The 18,592-nt window shown below is 50.7% G+C and overlaps 2 protein-coding genes across 4 annotated transcripts in view; one reads left to right on the forward strand and one right to left on the reverse strand.

The window, feature by feature from the left end:
- CA6 (carbonic anhydrase 6) overlaps nucleotides 1–13,106 on the forward strand; it is a 20,529-nt gene extending 7,423 nt beyond the window's left edge. The window contains 11 exon segments of the mRNA XM_064497177.1: nucleotides 3,357–3,497; nucleotides 3,500–3,538; nucleotides 4,013–4,017; nucleotides 7,383–7,544; nucleotides 7,986–8,081; nucleotides 8,639–8,705; nucleotides 9,007–9,164; nucleotides 10,447–10,570; nucleotides 11,086–11,213; nucleotides 11,315–11,351; nucleotides 11,700–13,106. Coding sequence (XP_064353247.1) covers nucleotides 3,357–3,497; nucleotides 3,500–3,538; nucleotides 4,013–4,017; nucleotides 7,383–7,544; nucleotides 7,986–8,081; nucleotides 8,639–8,705; nucleotides 9,007–9,164; nucleotides 10,447–10,570; nucleotides 11,086–11,213; nucleotides 11,315–11,351; nucleotides 11,700–12,313 — 1,571 coding nt within the window. The 3' untranslated portion in view covers nucleotides 12,314–13,106.
- Nucleotides 12,376–18,592, reverse strand: part of LOC112980582 (solute carrier family 2, facilitated glucose transporter member 5-like) — an 18,112-nt gene continuing 11,895 nt past the window's right edge. For all 3 annotated transcript variants that reach the window (XM_026095535.2, XM_026095537.2, XM_026095534.2), the window contains 8 exons: nucleotides 18,366–18,518; nucleotides 18,152–18,277; nucleotides 17,598–17,785; nucleotides 17,119–17,229; nucleotides 16,869–16,970; nucleotides 16,375–16,450; nucleotides 15,068–15,195; nucleotides 12,376–14,349 (listed from right to left, as the gene is read on the reverse strand). In XM_026095535.2, the coding sequence (XP_025951320.2) occupies nucleotides 14,116–14,349; nucleotides 15,068–15,195; nucleotides 16,375–16,450; nucleotides 16,869–16,970; nucleotides 17,119–17,229; nucleotides 17,598–17,785; nucleotides 18,152–18,277; nucleotides 18,366–18,518 (1,118 nt within the window). In that variant the 3' untranslated portion in view covers nucleotides 12,376–14,115. The remainder of the gene's footprint in view (nucleotides 14,350–15,067; nucleotides 15,196–16,374; nucleotides 16,451–16,868; nucleotides 16,971–17,118; nucleotides 17,230–17,597; nucleotides 17,786–18,151; nucleotides 18,278–18,365; nucleotides 18,519–18,592) is intronic.

Here is an 18,592-nt window from a genome sequence, read left to right on the forward strand (position 1 = left end):
ACTGTCAGAATAAATGACTTCTTTAGAGGATGGGGGAAAAATACATATTTGGTTAATTAACTCAATATCACAGCAGTTCCCAAACATTAAATACACACTGCACAAAACAGCAAGCCAGGAAAGGCCTTTTAATAATAACATTTCACTCACAAAGACTATAATTAAGAATAAAAAACTGCTTCTGTCCTTCAGCACAGTCCAATGCTAGAAAGCTGAGTTTACATGAAGTCTGTAACTCACCTATGGCTGTCATTGCTGCACTGCTGTTATGTACATTATTGCTGAAATAATTATTGTAAATATTATTGCAAGGGGCAGGGACATTGCAAACAGAAGTGCTGAGCTTTCACTCATGTGAGCTGTCTGGTCAAGTGTTTGCTATTGCTGCCTGTCACCTAAAATCAATAGCAAAACTGCACTGGATTTGGTGGAGGCAGTAGCTCTTCTCATTTCCAGGTGAAAATCCTGTTCCCCGGGGAGATTTCTGCTTCGCTTTTGTTACGAAACCCAGGGTTTGTTGGTTGGGAGGCATTGCTGGTTAGAAAGGGATGTCAGTGGTGTGTCATTCTTGGGGTGGGGGGGAGAGAAGGGGGAAGCCTTTTCAAAGGGAATGACATTCGCGTAGCAATAGGGTACAAAAAGGCAGGCAGAAGATCTATGGCCTGTTCCCTTCTCCGACAAATGACTTTTACTGGACCTTGGACAATTATTTGTTTGGACCAAATTTTTAAGGAAATCAAGTGCTTGAAGATGGACAGAGCAGCTACTGAAATTCTCAGGAGCATCCAGGCACCTGGCACCTCTTAGTTTTGATTCGAGTTAGATCACTATATGTTTTTTTTTAAAAGCCATCAGGGTGCCTGCTTATATCTTTCAGTGGTCTAAATACTCTTGAAAAACTCTGAATTCTCCCAGGGGTTTCACATCTCACATTCAAACCCAGATTTCCAGTGACTAGGGAGGGCAGTGAAAGTTAAGCTCTGAAATATTGGGCTTAAGGGTGTGGGACACTTAAATCTGGCCTCAGGAGTCTGATTTTCAAAGGAGCTGAGTGCCCACAAATTTCTCTGACGTCTGCTAAGACTGAACAATCAGCACTTCTGAAAATGAGCCCCAAACACCTTCTGCGTCAGCTCCTTCCCGTGTGCAGCAGGGAAACACTGGGCCACCGCAGGGCAGGTTTTGAGAGGTGCCTTCGGCAGCTTTGCCTGCAAAGCGCTGTTTTGCAGGTACTTGCAGCCAAGCTTTTCTTCCTGCTCTCGGGGGAAGACTGGGCAGGGAGAGCGGGCAGAGAGCGCACGCACAGCCGCCGGCATCGGAGAGCAGCTCCGAGGGTGTTAGCAAACGGCGTAACTCCCATGTGGTCACTGGATCGATAAAGTGCCCTTAGTGTTAAGAGCCGACTGTCCACGTAAAATACCTCCGTGGCGCTGCTTGCTGTTGTTTGGATGGGCAAGGAGAAGGGTGGGAAGAGTGCCGGAGAGGCCAGAGCTGGAGGAAATCGGCTTCGATGCTTCCTGAGGACTTCTGCAGAAAGGCGCTGCCCACCTCGGCTGTGATTGCAGATCCCGCAGGAGACGTGCGGCTCCCACCCGTCCTGCTGCCCCTGCTCCTCGTGCGCCTGAGCTGCTCTCACGTCATGCACTGGGCATACAAAGGTAACGAGGAACGAGGCTGCTGTGGGGTTGCTGCTGGCTGCCAGCTTGCCAAAGTCTCTTCTCGTGATGCAGAGGTGGCACTGGACACTTGGCTTCTCGCTGTTAGTGAAACATCTCCACAGAGCAGCTAATTTATTCCCCTTTACTGATGACGGTGCATCCTGAAAGCGATTCTCTTCACTCTGAGCCCTTTGCACCCCTTCATGCGGTTGGGACACGTTGTCGGAGCTGGCAGAGCAGTGAGGTTCAGACAATGGGGAAAATCTTTACAATGCGCTAGAATAAAAGCTGCCCTTTGGATGATCCTGGAAGGAAAAGCTTTAAATACTGCTCTCTCATTATTTTATTGTGCTATCCTGCGCAGGAGAGATAGCAAAGTGCTTATTTGTGTATTGATTTATCTTGTGAAATTTTAGTTGATTCTTAATTATTTCGGGGGGTTATTTGCAGAGCTAGCTGAAGTAAACAGAAATCCTTTTACTGTCTTCAGTGGACTGGGAATCAGGCTAAAACAATGGACGCGGTTGAACAGATGCAAGGTTGCAATTAGCGCCCTTAGTTGTTTGCAAAGTTCTCCCTGGAATTTCTTTCGGCCAGGCTGTCTGCGTTGCCTCAGCCCCCGTGTTTATTCAACACCAGGAAACAAATACCTGCAAGCTGAAATGAAATAAAAAGAAAATAACTGGCAAATAGTAACAAATCCCCAGCCGTGGCCTCGCTTATGATAATTTGAAAATTAGAAAGATGATGAACTGGCTTTATACCATTTTCTTTTTAAAATAATCACTTCTCTTTCCAAACTGTCTCTTCAGGATTTGCAGTCAGGAAACCTAGGGCCTGTAGTTCTCAGTCCCACATCAAATGTTTGTGTCTGAGCTAATGACACTAACGGGAAAGGGAGCAGGTATTAGCACTCAGCCTAAGCTAATATTCAACCTTAATGGGCTGTTGAGTCTGGGAGCTGAAGTGGTAGGGAGAGCTCAGAACAGCTGACCGACTCCTGAACTGGGACCTCCAGGACCCGTTCTACCAGCATCAACGAATCACTTCACCACCGCTTGTCACCTGTAAAAAGGGCACTCCAAGAAGAGGCACAGCGCTGCGCTCAGAAGAAGGGGTGTTTTTTATTAATAAACACTCACCTGGGACATCAAAGTCATGCTAGACCACTCCTAGTCCAGGAGCCTAAATACATTTTTTATTTAAATTTTATTTATTTAAGTAAATGCCACTTATTTAAACCATTTTCCCCCTGTTCTTCTTTTGGTAGCTCTCTCTGTAATTAAGAATAGCTAATTTGCTCACAGTTCCGCCCCCTGGTCAGAGACTTCCTGGCTATGGCCCTGGTTCTGTTCACTACTTGCATTGCTAAAGAACCTGATTCCTCAGCTGGGGAAGATTTAAATCCCAGTTTCTGTATAAACACTGTTTCTCCTTCAGTAGAAGTCCAGTCTCCTGCTATTAGTGGGCTATTACTGCAATGCAGGTTTCTTGTGTTGCAGGACAGTTGTCTTGCAGACAAAATAGTATACATTTTCCCTCCAGGGAAGGCAGAGCAACCCTTTATTGCTGCATCTCCTGGTGCTACGGTAACCAGACTGACATGATTTGGTGGCAAGTGAGGAGGCGTTTCTGACTCCCGTGCTAAGCGCAAGCTCCCACCGCGTCACGATAACCCGTCCGCTTCTCCTCCCACAGAAGGAGAGCCGGATGAAGAGCACTGGGCGAAGCACTTTGCGGGCTGTGCTGGCAAGCACCAATCTCCCATCGACATCCAGAAGAAAAAAGTGACCTACAACCCCCACTTACCCCAGCTGGAGCTGCGTGGCTACGACGGGCCTTGCAGGGGAGCTTCACCATGACCAACAACGGTCATTCGGGTAAGGCGGGGGCATCCTCCAAATTCCTGCCTAAAGGAGCAGGCTGAGACACCACAGCTGCCGAAGGAGCAGCCTGAAGCAGAAATCAGGGCACACGGTTCAGGAGTTTATGCAGCCCCACAGCCACCCCAGCTGCTGATGGCCTTTTGGTGAGAAAGGGGAAGCGCTAATGCACAAGGCAGCAAGTGCTTCCCCGCTGTCTCAGCCTGATGTGCCGGCATCAGCGGCCCCTAAGCCACAGCGGGGCGCAGGCCTGGGTCCCGCACGCACAGGTCACCCACCGCACGCACCACCCGCCCTTTCCATGACAGCGGAGGATGCTGGCAGCCAGCCCTGCACGTGAGTAGGCCATCAGCAGCACAGCAAAGGCTTTACCTTTTTGAAAGGCAGATAGCCTTAATGGTCGGTCTTTCCTAAAACCGCCCCCGGCCTTTTATGCGCGCCTCTTTGTTACCGCTTTTTGTTAGGCATGAGTTCAGGTTTCTGCACATCTCACCAGGCTGCATCCTGCAGCCCGGTTAACAGGAGAGAGAAGGAACTTTGCTGCTGGGACACCTGATGGGAGAAACTCTTGAATGTGACAGCATCTTGCTTTTAAGCTATAAATTGGGCTGTGGTGTATCCCCTGGAGGTTTCAGCTCTTAGCACGCATGCGTCGCGCTGTTTGGAGTGCACAGGAGACTTTGAGTGCACTTATGTATTTTCCCAACACACAGAGGATAAGGGAACACCTCTTGCGCATTCCTCTCGCACTCTACCATAGCTAGAGCATTATCACAAACCTCCTGCGGCCAGGCAAGGGATACCAGGCTGAAACGGGGTTAAATGAGTGAGGCACTGCTTTAGCAGGAGGGAGTTCTCTTCCCCAGCTAAACAGACGCCCTGGGAGGATGTCAAGCTGGTGACACTGCAGGAACAGATCATTGATTTTAACTGACTGAAATGCTATTCACAGACAATGTCCTTTTTCTGGGGTTGCTTCATTTTGTTTTGTCATCTCACTTCACTGTGTTCTCCTAGTTTTGCTGTTTTCCCCAATCACATTGGAAAGCCTTCAAGAAACACACATACAAACCAGAGAAAGAAGAGGCAGTTACATTTCTGTATGGTATTTTATCTGTTAGACATTAAAAAGGAATAAAAGGCAGACAGAGGACAATAGTTTGGTCCTTTCTTTCAGTGTATCTGTAGACCGTAGCAGTATAATCATGAGTATTATTTGGAGCATACTGACTCCTCTATGCATCTTTTGCCCCTATGCAATAATAGTAAAAACTAGAAGCAACAGGAACAGAGAACTCCAGTTCAGTAGCAAGTTTGCACCCAGTGTTTGGTTAGATGTAGTGACTCAAGGTACAATACAGAGGAGAATCCCTCCTTTGTAGTCAAAGGGTTGGTATTTCAGCTCTCAGAAAGGGAAGCTGAAGCACAGAGTGAGTTAAAAGTTTTGCTTTTGGCCACACAGACTCTCAAGGCAAGGCTTATCATGTAGGAGTTCCTGGATTCTCCTGCTGCAGTCTGTAAATCATTGCATAAATAATTCATCAGCTGGTGCTATTGGGGTAATGCTGCTGGACTGCAGATGAGCAGTGAGAGAAGCATTTCCTGATAGCTGCTGGAGTTTTTGTCTAGAAAGTGGAACATAAGGAGTCTGGTAGCTCTCTAATTCCACATGACAGCCCTTTCTGCCTCCCTGTTACAGAAGAAAGAAATACAGAGCAAGAGCAAGGAAATGAAGTGATGAAAGACACGCTGTTTTCAGAGAAAGACTGTTGTGATTGTAATTCTAAAAATCAGGATGACTAAGTGCTCCTGTTTATCTCCCATGCAAGCTCAACATTCAGTCAGTTCTCATGACAGCATTGCTACCCTGACTGCCTACAAATTAATTCCTGCAGGTTTAGCTTTCAGGTCTCTGACTGCACATGTGCATTTTCCTATTCTCTTGTTTCCTAGTCGCTCAAAATAGTGATTTGCTCACCCAGGGAGTTTTAATAAAGCACAATGGCAAAATAACAGTCCTTATTCACAGCTCCTGTAAGTCAGGCTAGATTTTCCCACTGACTTCAGTGGGATGGAACAGTATCTCTCAAGGGAAATCTTCCACTAGGTTACATCAGAAGAAGCTGAGGACACCTGAAAGGGAGAATAGATGGATTTATCAGGAGGACTCTCCTTACAATCTCTTAGGATCTGTAAAATGAGCATCTCACCTAAGAAACTGCTATTCAGCCTTCTCTTTGCAGCTGTAAAATTACCAGCCTAAATCCCACATAATATAGCTTATTTGCACCAGTGCAGAGTGTCTGCACAAGGAATGTGCACATATCTATCACATCTGTACAGTCACACTCACAAAGACCACCTTACCTTAAAGAAACCTCTGGGATTTGGCATTTGCCTTTTTATTTTAAGAGGACTGGGCCTCCAAGAGGCATCAAGGATGCTCACAGCTCTGGAAGATTACCATTTCACCCATGCAGGCTGTGCACAACTTCCTCCAGTAGCAGATTTTTCCTGGAATTGGGACCTGAAGTCCCAGGGGACGTTCATTCCCCTTGGGGACCAGAGATGGGGACACAGCTTGCTGCATGTTCTGCTACCTGCCAAGCAGTGACACTCAGATTCGCATTGCATAATCCAGGCCGACTTTCCACGGCCTGGCAAAACCTTCCAGCCCACAACAGTAACTTTCCAGCTGCTTTATGTAGAGATATAAGGTGAAAAGTAGCGGCAAACTGGGCTGTTAGTTATCCCTAGGCTTTCCAAGTATTTGCACAAAATACCTTACAGAAGCCTTAACCTTCCCATAAACTCACAACCCTTCTCTGTGGCTGTGTATTGCAGAGAGCAGAAGCCGTAATGAGCTGCTTGGGGAGGTAAATAACCCTCATTATGGAAGGCAGTCAGCAGGGATCGACATAAAAAGGTAGATGTTTATTTCCCACTCCGGACTTTTTGGGGTGATACAAAGAAACACATTTTCATCTAATCTGCCTGTAAATAGTTTATAAATTCTTATAATAGTTTAGAAAGTCTCTCCTCACAAACAAAGCTATGACTAATGAATAATACACTGTTGCATTTTGAGAAAATACTTGCTGGGTTTTTTTTTATAACATGCTCTGGGCTTTTGTTAGGATGAGGCAGTTCTCTATCTTAATCGTACGTTTGGCGTATTTATTAACGTAATATATGATTTGTGGCAGTGCAGTAGCAGGAAGACAAACGTTCCATAGTCCCTTTGTGGCTACTCCTTGGCAAAGAGAGGCCAAGAGATTTGTCTCTACCAATCCTCCAAGCACTAACGCAGTCTTTTCAGATTTACGGGGCTCTGGCCCAGCGTGCCTCTCCCCAGAAGATGCAGCTTCCAGAGCGCTGAAAATCATGCTGACAGGTTAGGTGAGGCCAGCCGCTTTTTTCAGCTCTGCCTCCTTTTTCTCCACTGGAAATAAAGATGTTAATGAATCCGTGCAGAGCCCTGCAAGGTGCGGTGTACTGTGAAAGAGATGAGCATTAAAACACTTCTCTCAGTGCCTAAGGAAAAACCTAGCGTCGCCCAGCTGGGAAGAAATCTGCAGACACAGCCAGCGCCTGGTCATCTCCGTCGGGTCCGGCCTCTCTCCTTCGTGGTGAACAAGCCTGAGGCCAGGAAAGATTTTAGGTACACGCCTGGCTTGAAGCCTCAGGGGTTCACCTTGCGTACCGGCTTCGCTCCCCTGGACAGGGCTGTCCCGGCTCGTTCCGGGGCGGTGCTGGCAGAGAGCACGGCCGCTGCCCGCGTGGCTGCGGGAGCCAGCCTGCCCGCACCCATTGCTCTCTCTCACCCTGTTCCTCGGTCCAGATCGGTCTGCCACCCACCCTGCGCATCTCCAGAGGGCTTCCAGGCCTCTGCACAGCCGTGCAGATGCACCTGCACTGGGGAGGGCTGGACCTGGAGACCGGCGGCTCTGAGCACGCCGTGGACGGGCCGAGATACTTGGCAGAGGGACCTGCGTGGGCGGAGGTGCTCTTCCCCCGCGCAGCGGGCTGGAGGGAGGCTGCGCTTGCTCTCTTGCAAGTCTGGCGATTGGGGAATTGGCAGCAACAGCCCACAAACCCTGCAGGAAGTAGCGGGGAGCGCTTGGGGGAGAAACAGGGCTCCCGCGCGTGCAAGCGGTCGGCGCACGGCAAGGGCTGAGCCTGCCGCCACTGGTACCTGCGGCTGCGAGAAAAGCCAACGCAGAGGCACTAACAGCCTTTAAGGATGGAGCTGTTCCTCCGCGTCATCACAAATCTGTCAAACTAAAGGGCTGTTTGGCCCAAAGGGCTGGGAGGACCTTTGCGACAAGTGCCAGGACTCGGGATGGCGATTCTCCCTTCGGGTTGCAGCTAGTCCTCCACGGCGCCGGGGACAAGGAAGCTATTTGTCCCCGCTTGCTAAGTGACCCTGCCTCTTTCCCGACAGCTGCACGTTGTCCATTACAACTCTGCCAACTACTCGAGCTTCGAAGAAGCAAGAGACAAGCCAAATGGATTGGCCGTGCTCGCCTTCCTGCACGTGGCAGGTTCGCCCGCGGCTGCTGAGCGAGGCCGGTCTGTGACCGCTATTTAGACCGCGGTGGCGTCTGGAGCAGGGCCAGCCGCGGGCAGCCCGTACGGGGTCTGCGCATCCCGCTCTGTCACCCGCTGGAGGGAGCTGTGCAGTAGCAGGACGGCTCTTCCCTCGGGCTGCCCGGGGTCCCGGGGTCCCACGACCCCAGGCAACGCCGCGCCAGAGCCCGGGATGAAGCGGCCGCCGGAGCAGCGCCGAGGGATGACCAGGCGCGGGCTGGGCTGCCCCCGCCGTGCCTCCGCGCCCTGCTGCCGTCTGCACCTGAGCCTTGGGTCCTGGGCGATGCGGGAGCGGTGACAGAGGATCCCTGCAGCTCATGACAGTATTTTATCCTAGATGTATGTGTACAGCCCTTGTCAGACCTAAGACTCTCCAGCCCATGAAGAGACCTGTAGCAGTAGTTGCTCCCTTTACCTCCCACTTCAGTCTCCCAAGCTGAGCAGTGCTACGTACAGCGGGACAGGCAGGCCACTGACTTTCTTCTCAAGTCTCTACGCTGTGTTTAGGGTGGACACTTTGAGAACACCTGCTACAGTGAATTCATTTCCAAACTGGCCAGAATCAGCTTTGCAGGTAAGCCCCGGGGACGCCGCGCTCTGTTCTTGATGCTCCCAGAGCCTGTACGTGTGTGTCGGGGCTGTAGACAGACAGCTTGCTGGGGACGACCCCGCATCTCTCTGGCTAGCAACCCATAGATGCACTGAAAGGACCATCCCCTTCGCTCCATCTTTGTTCAGTTCTGCCCAAAATCTAACACACCGGTGCTCCGCGGGAGCGGTTTGCCAATCCCACCTCTAACGTCCCCCTCGCCTCTCTCTTCTCCACCTCTTCTTCACCATTAACTGCTAACATTGCCTCTCCGTTTCCTCTTGAGGACAATCAACGGAACTCACTTCTCTGGATGTCCGGGCCATGCTGCCGGAAAACCTCTCGCACTTCTACAGGTACCAGGGCTCGCTCACAACCCCGCCTTGCTCCGAGCGCGTGGCCTGGACCATCTTTGAGTCTCCAGTTGTACTATCACACACACAGGCAAGTGCTCGCTGCTTACCAGTCACAGCAGCTTCTCTTTCCTCCACGCTTTCCTTTTCCTTACGAGCTTCCTTTGCCGTTCTCCGGTGATTTGGGGAACAGCCTGGCAGAAGAGCTAACGGAGTCTTTCTCATATGGGGTTTTTGAGAGAGACTCCTACTAAGCAACTACAATTACAGGTGACCATAATGACACAGCGACGCTACATCACGGTAGGGTTCAGTTTCTGTACAGCACAAGTTCAGCTGATGTCTGCTGAGGGACAGCAAAGCTCCCTGCTCAGTTCAGGCCGAACTCAACTCACTCAACCGTACCGAAACGCTACAAAAAAAGAGAGACCAGCCAGGGTCAACAAGGCAAAACTGCTGCAAGACAGCGTTGGAGAAAAAGGGAAAGGGAAAAAAGAAATGGGGGGGGGGGAGGGGGGGGAAGAGAGAAGAAAATGGATCATAAAAAGAGATGGAGAGAAGAAAAAAGGAGCCATTCCTAGGATTCAAATAATTACAACATAATTAGTACTTTTTAGAAAAATGATTTTTTTCTTGTCTACAGCTGCACTGCGCAGCCAGAATACACCGTTTCAGTAGTGGCCTGATACGGGTTTTGGCTCTGTGATGGGAGAGCAGGGCAGGGGCATTACAGAGGAGCTTGCTGAGTGCCAGGCCCGGTGCATAGGAGCACTAGGGAGTAACCCCAGCTGTGCCAGCAGTCAGATACTGTCACACGGCAGGTTCCCCTTCTCTTCGATCTGCCTTGTCAGGAAGAGGGCTTTAGAAGGGGACAAAGTAACGCTGCTAAAATAAGCTTCCCGATAAGTCTTGCAGGGTGGATCGTCCCCCCTGATGAAAGAGAAGCATCAGTAAGCCTTCCTTCCAGGCAAAAAACAGGACAGAGAGGAGGTTATAGTGGTGGAGGATCACAGGGCATTTGTCTTTGACATTAAAAAAACATTCATTTCGATGGAGCGGGGGAAAAGCTAGGAGGCACTTGGGGAAGCAGTACACTACCGAATAATTGCTAAATCTCCATGACGCGTACTACCAGGCAGGCATTAAAATGACTTCCTTCAGACAAAACACCTTCATCATGAAGCGGCTGATAAGAGCCCCGTTATTCTGTTCCTTTCCCTGGCTAATGCTCCTTCGAGCACTGCTGCAAGATCCTGATTTGGGGCTCTATAGTAAGTGGCTAGGTTTAATCCTGAGCTATAGGATCTGCACCATGCTGTCAGGCAAAATTCTTGACCCCGTTGCCCTCCGTAACAAGGCTGCGTTGCTCACAGATCAGCCTGCTGGAGAACACCTTGCTGGACTGGCAAAACAGGACCCTGCGGAACGACTACCGGCACGCTCAGCCGCTCCACGACCGCGCGGTAGAGGCCTCCTTCAGAGCCAAACTCGCCCAAGGTAAAGGGAGTCAGCAGGCTGGACTCGCGCCTTCACCGGGGAACAGGAAACTTGTTTGGAAGGAGCTAAACTAGGAATCGCTTAAGCCAGGAAACCCCAGATCGTCATCCCCAGGAGCGGCAGCGCCCCTGCACAGGGGGAGACGGCCTGCGTGCCCCCTTTCCCCCTGCCAGCACACCTGGCATCTTACGATGCAGCGGCTGCTGCAAGCTGTGTGCCAGCCCTCTGTTTCCACTGCCATGGTGCGTCACGCAGCCATCCCGAGATGGGTGCTGCTGCGTGGCACCACGCAGAAATCGGAGGCTCAAGCCTGTCTGCGTACCTCACCCGCAGCCGGGGCACCCTGTTCCCTTGCAGACACAGCTCCGGCACGGCCTAGTGCCAAGCACCGCAGAGCGGTGAGACACCCCGTTTTAAAACAAGGGCGTTCCCCAAATCTGCCACAAACCAGAAAGCAGAAAACCTACCACGCGCAGGTCCTGGCCTTCAGTAAACCCGCTGTCTGCTTGCCCTAGAGCAATGCCATCCGGAGGAGTTCACGCTCAGGCTGGAGCAAATCCAGATGCAGCTCCAGGACATGAAGAAAGAGCTGCTGAATGGAGTGAGCCAGACCGATAAGAAACCTGCATCTGTGGAGTTACAGGTTAAACTCCAGGTTACCTCCCACCTCTTCTAAGGGTGAAGAGAGCCCACGCCCTGCTGCCCTAAGTCGTCAGCGGTTTTGGTACTGACACATGCAAGTAGCATTTGGTCCCCAGTCTGGGCCAGATGGAGAATTTCCGTGAGTCACATCATCATCAGGTCTAGCTCAAAACTAGCTACCCTCACACAGACTGCTGCTCTGCAGTCAGGAATTTAAGCTCACAGTTTCCCCTAGGGTAGATCACTGTCTCCATTTCACACAGGATGACAACAGAGGGAGGAAAAAACCCATGATTTTCCCAAAGCAATGAGGCAAGGGAGGTAATTTTTTTATTATTTCAAGCTGAGTCGTTGCTGGCACTACAGATGCCCCTAGCTGCAGCTAAATCCACTAAGACTGCCACAGCCCTGCCGGTTGGCTGTGGGCTTGGTCTGATTTATAGACATGGGAGGAAAGGTAATAGCTGACTCTCTTTGGTTCTTTCAGGTGTTAAATCCAGCACTTTCCCAGCTTTCTACTTCCCAGCAGAAAACACTGAGAGTTCTGTGCACGTTCAGCCCCTCCGCGCTATGACTCTCCCAGCCTTCACCTTATGCTTTTGGACCAAAGCCCAGAGGGCCGGCACTCAGACCGTTCTCTCCTACTCCACGCCGCAGAGGGATAACGAGCTAGTGGTGACTGTGGGTACAGACGTGGGGCTGTGGGTAGGAGGCCGTTTCATCTGCTTCCCTCTGCACCACGAGTCAGAGAACTGGCTGCACTACTGCATGGCATGGGCCTCCCAGTCTGGGATGGCAGATCTACGGCTGAACGGAGCAGCGGGTAAAGCCAAGAGGATCCAGAAGGGGTACGTGACCCAGGCTGGAGGGACGCTTGTCCTGGGCAAAGACAGAGACACTCTTCCTGGGACCTCCTCCAACGGCTTTGCGGGCTGGATGACCCACGTGAACCTGTGGGGTCAAGGTCTCAGGCCTGCAGATGTTCGGGCACTTGCACTGTGCAAGCCTGGGCAATTGAAGGGAGATAGCGTAGCATGGGGAGAGACTCCCATGACCCTCCTGGGGGGAGTGGTTCTGGAGTCTGACACCAGCTGTGAGTGACGCCCTCCCTCCCCCCCACCCCTTTTTTTTTTAAAGGCAAGAAAGGAATCCAACACACTTGCTGCGACACTTGAGAAGGGAAGCTTGCTCCATGTATTTATTTTTGATTAATTGCTCGTCTCTCCTTCTGCTCTGTATAGGTTTGCTAGGCACCTACTTAGTGCTCTAGGCTTCTTTCCAAGAAGGTACAGTAGTTGGAGGTGAGGCCTCCATCAGTGTGACAGAGGGAAAGAACAGAGCAGAACTCAGCACGCTCCAGCACCTTGCACTGTCAAATCCCTCCCAGAAGGTTGCTTTAGGGCACCGGACACCCTACAAAATGAAATGCCCCATGCATCCATCTTCCTCCCACACGCCAGAGAGCTGCTCTCTTTGGTCAAAGGAACCCCCTCTTCAAGCAAAATCTATCTCATGCACCCTTTCCCCAGGCTCAATTTCTCACCATCCCTGCACATCTCCTCTTCTGTGAATGGATGCAGAGACTGAGCAGGGAAGCAGCATCTTTTCAACAGGTGTACATCACAAGAGAAGTTCGAGGGTAAAGCCAGAAGGTTGAGTAAGAAACAAGAGAAGGTTGAGTATGAAACTGAGGGTACAGAAGTACATCACGTGAAGGACTGTCTCCATCAAGAATACAAAGTCAGCACCAGGCTGTTGAAGAATTCGGTCTTTTCCCCCCCTAGAGGGCAGCAGCCCTGCACAAACATTAATTTAATTGAATTTCCCCATGTTACGTTATGCTGTAATTAACCCTAGAAACATTAAACCAATAAATATTTTAAGAACTCCTTCATTTCTTGCGTGCACTCTATTTTCTTCTGAGAGCCAGCACGAGTTGTCTGGACTCAGAGCTTTCCCCAAACAGCTCAGCCTTCAGGTGGAGCTGTGCCCTCAGAAGACACATTAGAAGGACCACTAGACTTTTTCAAAATTTCTTTTTTGGTTGTTTGGTTGTTTTTTTCCCTGAGTTTGGAACAGGTTTCAGACACCTGAGAGCCAAGCTCTTTGGAAAACTCCAACTTCAAGCAACTCACTATAAGAGCCCCAAAACAGAGGTGCAAACACACAATGGGCACAGCTGGAAACAGGCCACAGAAGTGCAGTCAGTGCACTGGAATCAGCCTGAATTCAACCCCGGCAACACAGCAGTGCGGTTCTTCTGGCCTTCAGGACCATGTACCTCTTGAGAGAGAATGAGCTCCAGCTGTCACAGCTACAGAGAAAGGGCACGGGGGTCATTAGGGGAGTAGGAGAGGAACCGTTGCTCCTTGTCAGCTGAAGTGTAAACACCAGAGAGGGAAACGAGCCATTTCCAAAGACTGGGGTGGCACAGGAGCAAACGAGTATGGACTGACTGGGAATAAGCATCAGCCAGAATCCAGAGGAAGACTCCGAGCCACACGGAAAAATCTCTAGCAGGACCTTCCAGCAACAGTTGAGGACTAAATTTGATTTGAAGGACAGTTTGGTGCGCAGGGCAAGGGTGATATGCCTTCCCAGTTTTACAGTCCTGTGAAGCATATAAAAGGAGGACAAGAGTTGACAGGATAAACGCTATTATCAGCCCATCTAACAAAGCATCTCTCAGCACAACTGATTCTCTCTCCCCGTCCCAGAGAATACCGAGCAGCTAAGGCTTGGCATCAGCTCAGGCTTCTTTGGAAACTGCTCCTGCTGTGCGAAGTGTGCAAAAAGTCTGAATTAAGGTTGAGATCAAGCCACATAGCTATTCTCTCACTGAGCAGAGAGAGCGTGAGAGAACATCCTGAACGTGCCTGGGACAGGCCAAATGCTGGGCTGTGTCACAGCTGAGTGTTGGAGACTACTTGCTTCTCTGCCTGCCCCTCTGGAACTGTCTGGAAGTCCTTGAGCTCTTCTTTTTCTGCCTGAATCTCCACCTTGTTTCTCTTGGCCATGATTCTGTTGATTTCCATGAAGGTTTTGTTCTTCGTCTCGGGGACAATAATGAAGATGTAAACTACAGTGGCCAGGCAGATGGCACAGAAGATGAGGAAGCAGTAGGCCCCCAGTCCAGCCTAAAGCAATGAAGGGAGACAGAACAGAGGTCAGGGCAACGCAAAGGGGAGTACTCCAATCGTGCACATTGCATGAGGTGGACATGCAGAACCCTGCAATAGCTTTTTTTTAAAAAAAAAAAAAGAAAAGAAAAAAGAAAAGGCAGCCACAGCAATCTGCACATATTTTAAGCTGAACTATGGGAAGTTTGGGGTGATTCTAGATTCCCTGTCTTCTGAGACCACCACTGCAGAGGACATTGCCCTGGGGCAGGGGAAAGAGGTATATGAGGGTGAGGGTCTGTTGCACAAACACAACTAAGCTCACCAGCTCCCTTTGCAGAGGCCAAATCAGTAATTGCAGCAATTTACAGGTCACTGCTACTGAGGATTGGTTTGAACTGGTGACCCAGAGACCAAAGGCTAAAAATAGCTCCCTCAAACACCCACCCCAACTTGGAAGACTAAATTTGCAACCTTCTCCATGCTCCTGAACTCAGGATCAGGATCCACCTGCCTGGAAAAATAATGGCTTAAAGTATTGTGCAACAGACAGGTGTCAGGGAAATGCCAGCTAACACCAGTTGGTTGTCCTTAACGGATAATGCTGCAGGCAGGCACTGGGAATCAACTTGGGTCCTTACAGCTTTTGGGATTAAAAAGGCGCTCTGTAAGAATACCTGGGTGAAGATGCTTATTTTAAGCTGAAGCCCTGCCTTGTCTCCTGGTCACATCTTACCTCCATATAGAGGAACACAAGCCCCACGGTGAAGTTGCACAGCCAGTGCACAGATCCACCCACCATGAACGCTGCAGGCCGGGATGACTGCAGGAACATCTCCGTGATCATCACAAAGGGAATTGGACCTGGAAGATAAATACATTTCTGGAAATCCCAAAGGCAAGTGCCCTGCTCTGAATCCCTGGCTGACACCGTTCATGGCCATGACACTGTTCATCCCCAGTGGCACAGAATGGTTTCTAAACCAGTGTCCTGTAGAAGCACCCAATAAATCAAACAAGGGATTAGATGAAAAAACATGGCAGCTAAATGACTTGCCTGACCTCACACAATAATGAGCCAGCACTCGAACTCGTCGCTCCTGTAGCTGTGTTTTAGCCATGAACCGATCTCCAGCACCACAAACTGACATGAGACTGAAACAAACACGCACGGTGCCTCCAGAGGATACCCTCGGAGCAGCAACTAAGCAAGTCATTGCTTCTTAAGAGGGGGGGAAAGAAGAAAAAGAAAAATCTCGGATCCGAAACACGCAGATGTTGGGAAAACACCCCCGGCACAAGCCGCCAGGCCACTGCACTGCCCTCCCGTGGCATCATCACAGACACGAACGTCGACGCAAGGTTCTGCGGGGGCCAGGCCACAGCCTGGCTGGGCCGCTATTCTGCCTCCAGCAGAGCCCCTCGTCAGGGCGCTGGGACCAGCCTGACTGCATAAATGGAAAGCGCAAGGCTGAACGTAACCCCATCTGCCGGAAAGACCTCGGCGGGAGCATCGAAACACCAGTGCTACATCCAGCAAGGGTCTGGCAGGGCTTTCCAAGCTAAGGGGAACAGACAGCTCTACTGCTCTCAGAAGCTGCAGAGCCAGGACAAAGCCTTTCCAAGACCTGCCTCTATCCGCACCCCTCCTTCCTGCAAAGTGAACTGTAGTGACACACGCATAATTCGAGCTGCTTTGATTTGATCTGTTTCCCGTAGATGCAAGCACGCAGCATCTCTGTCTAGCTGGTACAGCTCACTGTCTGAGCATAGTTTTGCTCCAGACCCTACTGCATCTCAGGCAAAAGCGTATCTGTGTCTTTGCTGTTCCTGCTGAAAGCCTGATGCTCCCCTAGCTCCCCCGCTCATGGACACAGCCCACTGATCACTGCAACATGAGCCTAGCTGACAATCAACAAGCTGCATAGGCATACAGAGAAGAAATTCAATCTCCAGCCCCACAAACTATTGATTTGAAGCTCAGCCTAACACTTGGCTTTACCCAGTTTGCAGAGGAGACTGGTCTAGACCATGAGTACTTACTGGCTCCGATAGCATGTCCCGTGATGTAAACAATGACACACACTATGCTGAGGTAGGACATCCACGAGACAGTTGTCTGTGAAGAATTTAGTCACAGGTTAGAGCTGGTCCCTGTGCGAAAGTCAGCAGACATTCAAGGCGCTACCTGCAGTAAGACTCGAGGGCGTTCTAAAGCCAGTCTGATTCTCCACTGCCAGATACATCGACGTAGACACACTCAGCCGCTAAGATCATAGCCTGGGGGTAACTTTGCTTCCAATAAATGGATGCAACAGGCATTACGAAAGTGATCGGGGGGGGGGGGGGCAGGGAGTAACCAGACAAGCAGGATTACAGCCCTTCCTGGATTTACTTTGGGTAGCTACACAAGTGCAGAGGCCCCCCTCCCAGGCTGTAGAAGCAGCCTTCAAAATACACCACTAGCCTTATCCCTGGAAGGGAAGGCCCAGAAATGCAAGGACAACATCACCTGAGCCACCCAGCTAGCTACGCACCTGGAGATTGAGGGCCAGTGTTAACACCGCACAGAAGACACAGCACAATCCAAAGCCAGCAAGGAGAAGGATTCTCCTCCCCAGTGACTCCACAATGAAAACCTGGAAGAGGCAGAAGAGGGTGAGAGACCAGAAACCTGGAGAAACAGCATTTTGTGCTGCAGCAAGCTCTACTTATCAAGGTAGCCTTTGCTTTCCAGGGAATTCAGGGAAATGAGCTAAAACTCCAAGAGCCCCAGCAGAAACTTACAGCAACGAAAGTCATGACAACGTTGACGGCACCTGTTGAGACAGTGACGTACTGAACGTTATTGTCGTCCACGCCTGCCGACAAGAAGATTCTGTCCGCGTAGTAGAAGACCTGCAGCAAAACCACAGCTGTGTTTTTACTTAGCCAAAGGCAGACTACGGGAAAACCACGTTTGGCTGCTTTTACATCGTGGAACTGGTGCATAGCAACCAGAGAACTGAATACTTCCCATTCTGGGGGCTGGGGCCCTTGGATCCAAGCACACGCACTTTACTGCAAAAGGCGCAAACCACGCTTAACAGGACAGCTTGACTCTGGACCTAACACGTTTGACGCAGAACCAGGTGTCGGTTGTGCTTGTGTCCCCTAGGTTCTGGCTCCGGAGTCAACACTGCCCCACCTCGCCCACTCTGAAATCTTATCACTTTATTAGTCACCCCACTGGCCTTTCCCACATGCGTTAACCCATTCCCACTCACCGCATTAACCCCAGAGAGCTGCTGGCCCATCATCATGACAACGATGGAGATGAGCTGCCATCGCAAGCCTCTGAAGGTGCACAGGTTGAGCACAGAGAAATGCCCGCCTTCCTTTTCTGACCGGTCTTCCTGGCGCATTTCTTCTATCTCATCATCTACATCATCCCAGCCTCTCAACTTCCGCAGAGCTGGTCGAGAGAGGCAAGGCGAGACATGAACCCCAGAGGGCAAACTAGGAGACCCCAGAGAGCGGCACGTCTACAGGGAGCTCTGCTGCTTTCAGGCAAGGCAGAAGAACACGCAAGTCATGGGCAGCAGTGCTCCTTGGATGGGAAGTAGAGATTCACGTAAGCCAAGAAAGGAGCAATGTGCCAGGACTCCTGCCTGCCAGCAACGTGCCAGCAAAGAATTTCAAAGGAATCTTTTACGTCCCACAGTCAGATCTATCCCATGTCACCTCCCCTCCCACCAAAGGATGCTGCCATGTCACCTCCCCTCCCCTCCCCTCCCACCAAAGGATGCTGCCATGTCACCTCCCCTCCCACCAAGGATACCTTGCCGTGCTTGCTCTTCATTGCCCTTCTGTATCAGCAGGTATCTGGGACTCTCAGGGAAAAAGGGCAGTATAAGGAGCTGAATTAGTGATGGGATCCCGGTGAGCCCCAGCAGCAGTGGCCAGCCTGCAACGAACGAGGCAAGAGGATGACTGGGAGAAGTCTTTCCCCAACGGACCCAGCAGAAAACTTCCCCTCTCAGCCAGGGCTTTACCTTCGGCATTCCCAAGGATGCTCTGGAGACCAAAGATCTGAGCTATAAGGATGCCAATGGTGATAAAGAGCTGGGGCACTACCCCAACAGCACCTCTCAGATTTTTGGGGGACACTTCTCCCAGGTACATGGGAACCACATTGGAGGCCAGGCCTAGTAGTTAGAGAAAGATGTTAGTCATGCAGCTACCTGACGTCAGCGTACTCACCGTCTTCAGTAAGATGCTT

Source organism: Dromaius novaehollandiae, chromosome 24 (genome assembly GCF_036370855.1).
Source record: "Dromaius novaehollandiae isolate bDroNov1 chromosome 24, bDroNov1.hap1, whole genome shotgun sequence".
Classification (NCBI taxonomy): domain Eukaryota; kingdom Metazoa; phylum Chordata; class Aves; order Casuariiformes; family Dromaiidae; genus Dromaius; species Dromaius novaehollandiae.